This window comes from Cenococcum geophilum, assembly GCF_001692895.1.
Source record: "Cenococcum geophilum 1.58 unplaced genomic scaffold K441scaffold_144, whole genome shotgun sequence".
Lineage (NCBI taxonomy): Eukaryota > Fungi > Ascomycota > Dothideomycetes > Gloniales > Gloniaceae > Cenococcum > Cenococcum geophilum.
In genome coordinates, this window is record NW_027137702.1 from 2,670 (window position 1) to 6,021 (window position 3,352).

The 3,352-nt window shown below is 41.2% G+C and overlaps 1 protein-coding gene across 1 annotated transcript; it reads left to right on the plus strand.

The window, feature by feature from the left end:
• Positions 1–472: 472 nt before the first annotated feature.
• On the plus strand, positions 473–1,225 carry K441DRAFT_672238 (uncharacterized protein). The gene is made up of 3 exons (XM_067650531.1): positions 473–755; positions 786–829; positions 902–1,225. Exons 1-3 carry the CDS (start codon positions 752–754, stop codon positions 1,016–1,018), a joined length of 165 nt encoding a protein of 54 aa, XP_067496036.1. The 5' UTR covers positions 473–751; the 3' UTR covers positions 1,019–1,225.
• Positions 1,226–3,352: the final 2,127 nt, after the last annotated feature.

Below are 3,352 nucleotides of genomic sequence, written 5' to 3' on the forward strand. Positions count from 1 at the left end.
GTGCGGCTGCTACGACTCGGGGGCGTCGGGCGCGACGACGAGATAACGAATTGGAATCGGGCAAATCGGGCAACGTAGTCTTCTTCGCCAGGTTTGATTTGGTAATTCTAGCCATTAGGAATAGCTTAGGGAGCTGTAGAAGTTAAGACAATTTGGCTTAAAGTAGGTGTATATAGGCCTAAATACCCCGCGTGGGACTAACAAAAATCCGAACCGTGTACCAGACCTTCTAACGAAGGTCTTGCCAAAAGCGGCTAGCGGCTTGGCAAGGTAAGCCTTGGCAAGAAGGTCTGGGAGCGAGACAAACTCTGCATGCAATTTAGATAGACATCAACCGCATCTACTGCATCACAAATCAATCAATATTCATCGTCTGCGTCATCTCTATCATCAATTAGACCCTCAAGACACCTCCGCTGTGACCCTATGACCTTGTAATTCCAACAGGTTATAAGCCCGGGTAGCGACACCTCTCCTGACTCGAAAATCGACCCCGAAAATAACCTCGTCTACCTCAACCACAACGGCACCTATATACGATCACAAGGCCGGTAAAATCGTCATTTTCAATGGAGACAACTTTGCAGACTAGGAGCGCACCTGCGAGGCAGCCCTAATCATGTCAGAGAGCTGGGATTTTGTTACTGGCGCAGAGGACCTAAATTAAGTTAATTTAGCTGACGGAAGAAGAAGACGAGGGGAAGCAAATAAGATTATCTACAATTCGATAGGAGACGACCGTCAGGAAGAGATGCGTACGATAATAAAGGCGTACGATATTTAAGAAATATGGGAAGGAATAAAGAAGTTTAATAAGGCCAACGACGAGGTCTATATCCCTAGACTCTGCAGGGAGTTCTACAGCACTACATTCGACCCTACGAAGATGTAAATTATTAAGTTCCTCCACATACTCAATCAATTCAAGATCAATCTAGCCTTAACGCCTCGAGCACTTACTAACAACGATATCAAAGAGCAGCTTCTCTTGGCCCTCCTAAGCGATATCACGTGGTAGAATGCAAAGACCTAGTGCCTATAAGACAAACGAGACCTTAAGAGTTGCATTACCCTTCTTCAGGAGCAAGAGACTGCCCTCCTTATATAAGTATAAAATGCAGCACTTATATACGAGAGGAAAGACAAACCTAGGGGGAGAAGGGGAAACCAAGGTTAAGGTCGAACAAGGGGCAGAGGTCGTGCTAGTAGATTCGATCATTCCTTACGTTATAGCTCGTCGTCTTAAGTTAGCAAAGAGCCAAAACGACCAGAAAGAGACGAGTGCAGAGTATGCTATTAGAAAGGTTACTACCAAAAAGACTATCCCCTGCTTAAAGAATTCCGATTTAATAACGCTAAGAAGAGAGATTAAGGTGCTCCTAAGGCAGAGGAAGCAGGGAATGTAGCAATAGCTAAGGAAGAATTCGACAGCGATTCAATCTACCTTAACCCTAACCCTAAACGTGCTATACTTATAACAACGTCTCTAGCTTAGGCTCTCGACTTAGGTGCAACTAAGCACTTTACTAGTAACTAATTAGACCTAATATACTTAAAGAGATGGAATACGCCATAATAGGTCCATACTACAAATGGGACCGTTATCCCTGCTATAGGTTATAGCCAAGTTCAAATCGGCAGCCTAAGGCTAAAAGACGTCTGGCTTATACCCTCGTTTAAGACAATTAAACTAATCTTAGTAAGGGCTCTTACTTAGGAAGGCTACTTAATTACCTTTAATACGGACGATTAAGCTACTAGTAAGTATAGATTAGGTGTAATATTTAAGGCTATTATAAGAAACAACCTCTACGTACTATAAGAGTATTAGGAAGCACTTAATGCGACGGCGGAAGCATATAATTTATAACCAAATATTAGTGAAACGGATGCTAAGCTATAGCACCGCTAAACTGGATATACAAATTACAGCGACCTATTTAAGCTATAGCACTCCTTACTAGGCATAAAACTCAAGAAGAGAGTAGTACTAGTTAGTAAGAGTATGTACGAAGCTTGTCTAGCAGGGAAGATATAAGAAATACTAAGTAAGAAGACGACTAAGCGCGAGAAGATACCTGGTTAAGGGCTACACCTTAATACTATGGGACGAATCGGTACATTAATTAGAGGTTATAACTACTACCTCCTAGCCCTAGACGACGCCGCACGCTATACCTAGATTATTCCTCTTAAAACCCTACAAACCGAAGAAGTACTGCCGTATATTAAAGAGATTATTATAAGGGTAGAGAGATTTACTGGGAATAGAGCTATCTGGATTCGAGCGGATAATAGAAAGGGGGAGTTCGGCCGCAGACTTTAAGACGAATTAATACTTTAGGGCATTAACTTTAAGCCTTATCCGCCATATAAGCACTTATACAATGGCGCGATTAAGCGCGTAATCTATATAGTTAACTATAAGACAAGGTCACTTCTATTTCAAGGAAATATACTAGTTAAACTCTAGTACTACGCAGTTAAATATGCTATCTGGATTAAGAATTAAGTACTAACCTCAGCTCTTCTATTTAACGACGAGTATAGTGGTGCTATTACGCCCTATAAGGTATACACCTAATAAGTTCCTAACTTAAAGAACCTAGTCGTCTTTAGGTGTCACGCTAATCCAATTAATACGCTTAAGAAACACTCTAGGAAGTACGATTTAAGAATAAAACCTAACTACGTCTTTATGGGATTAAAAGGGAGTAGTTAATTTAAGATAATAAACCTGCATACCTAAACAATTAAGCTATTTAGAGATGCTAAAGTAAATAAGTACAGGTTCCCTTATAGAGCACCTTGGGTATAAGCTACGAGACATAGTAATTGAGCGGGACGCTTAGATTAAGATTAAGCGGGACGCTTAAATTACACTACGAGCCAAACTGCGAGCCAACTTATACCTCCCCCTACTACCTTAAACGCGCCAATAAAGACTCCAGTTACGAGAACTGAGAGTAGGCCAGATAGTAACCGAGTAGGCCGCTTAAATCGAGTGGGAAGCCTAGGTTAAGATTAAGTAGGACGCTTAAATTAAGGTAATGCAAAGGGTGGGACGCCTATACGAAGTATATTAATATATATTCCTTATACGCAGAGAACAAGGTCTGGAAGGTTACCGAATATAAGGGTTTTCAACGATATAGTGGTTTAGTTAGTAATAGCTATAAAAGCTATCCATTTAGAACCTAAGAACACTACCTCCTTAGGAGCACCTACAGCACCATTTAATGCTATTAAGCTAGATTAGGCCTTAAGGGAGGACGCTCCTAGCTAGATAAAAGCTATCTTTAAAGAATTCCTCTTACTTAAGAGGATGCACACCTATACCATTATAAGGGGG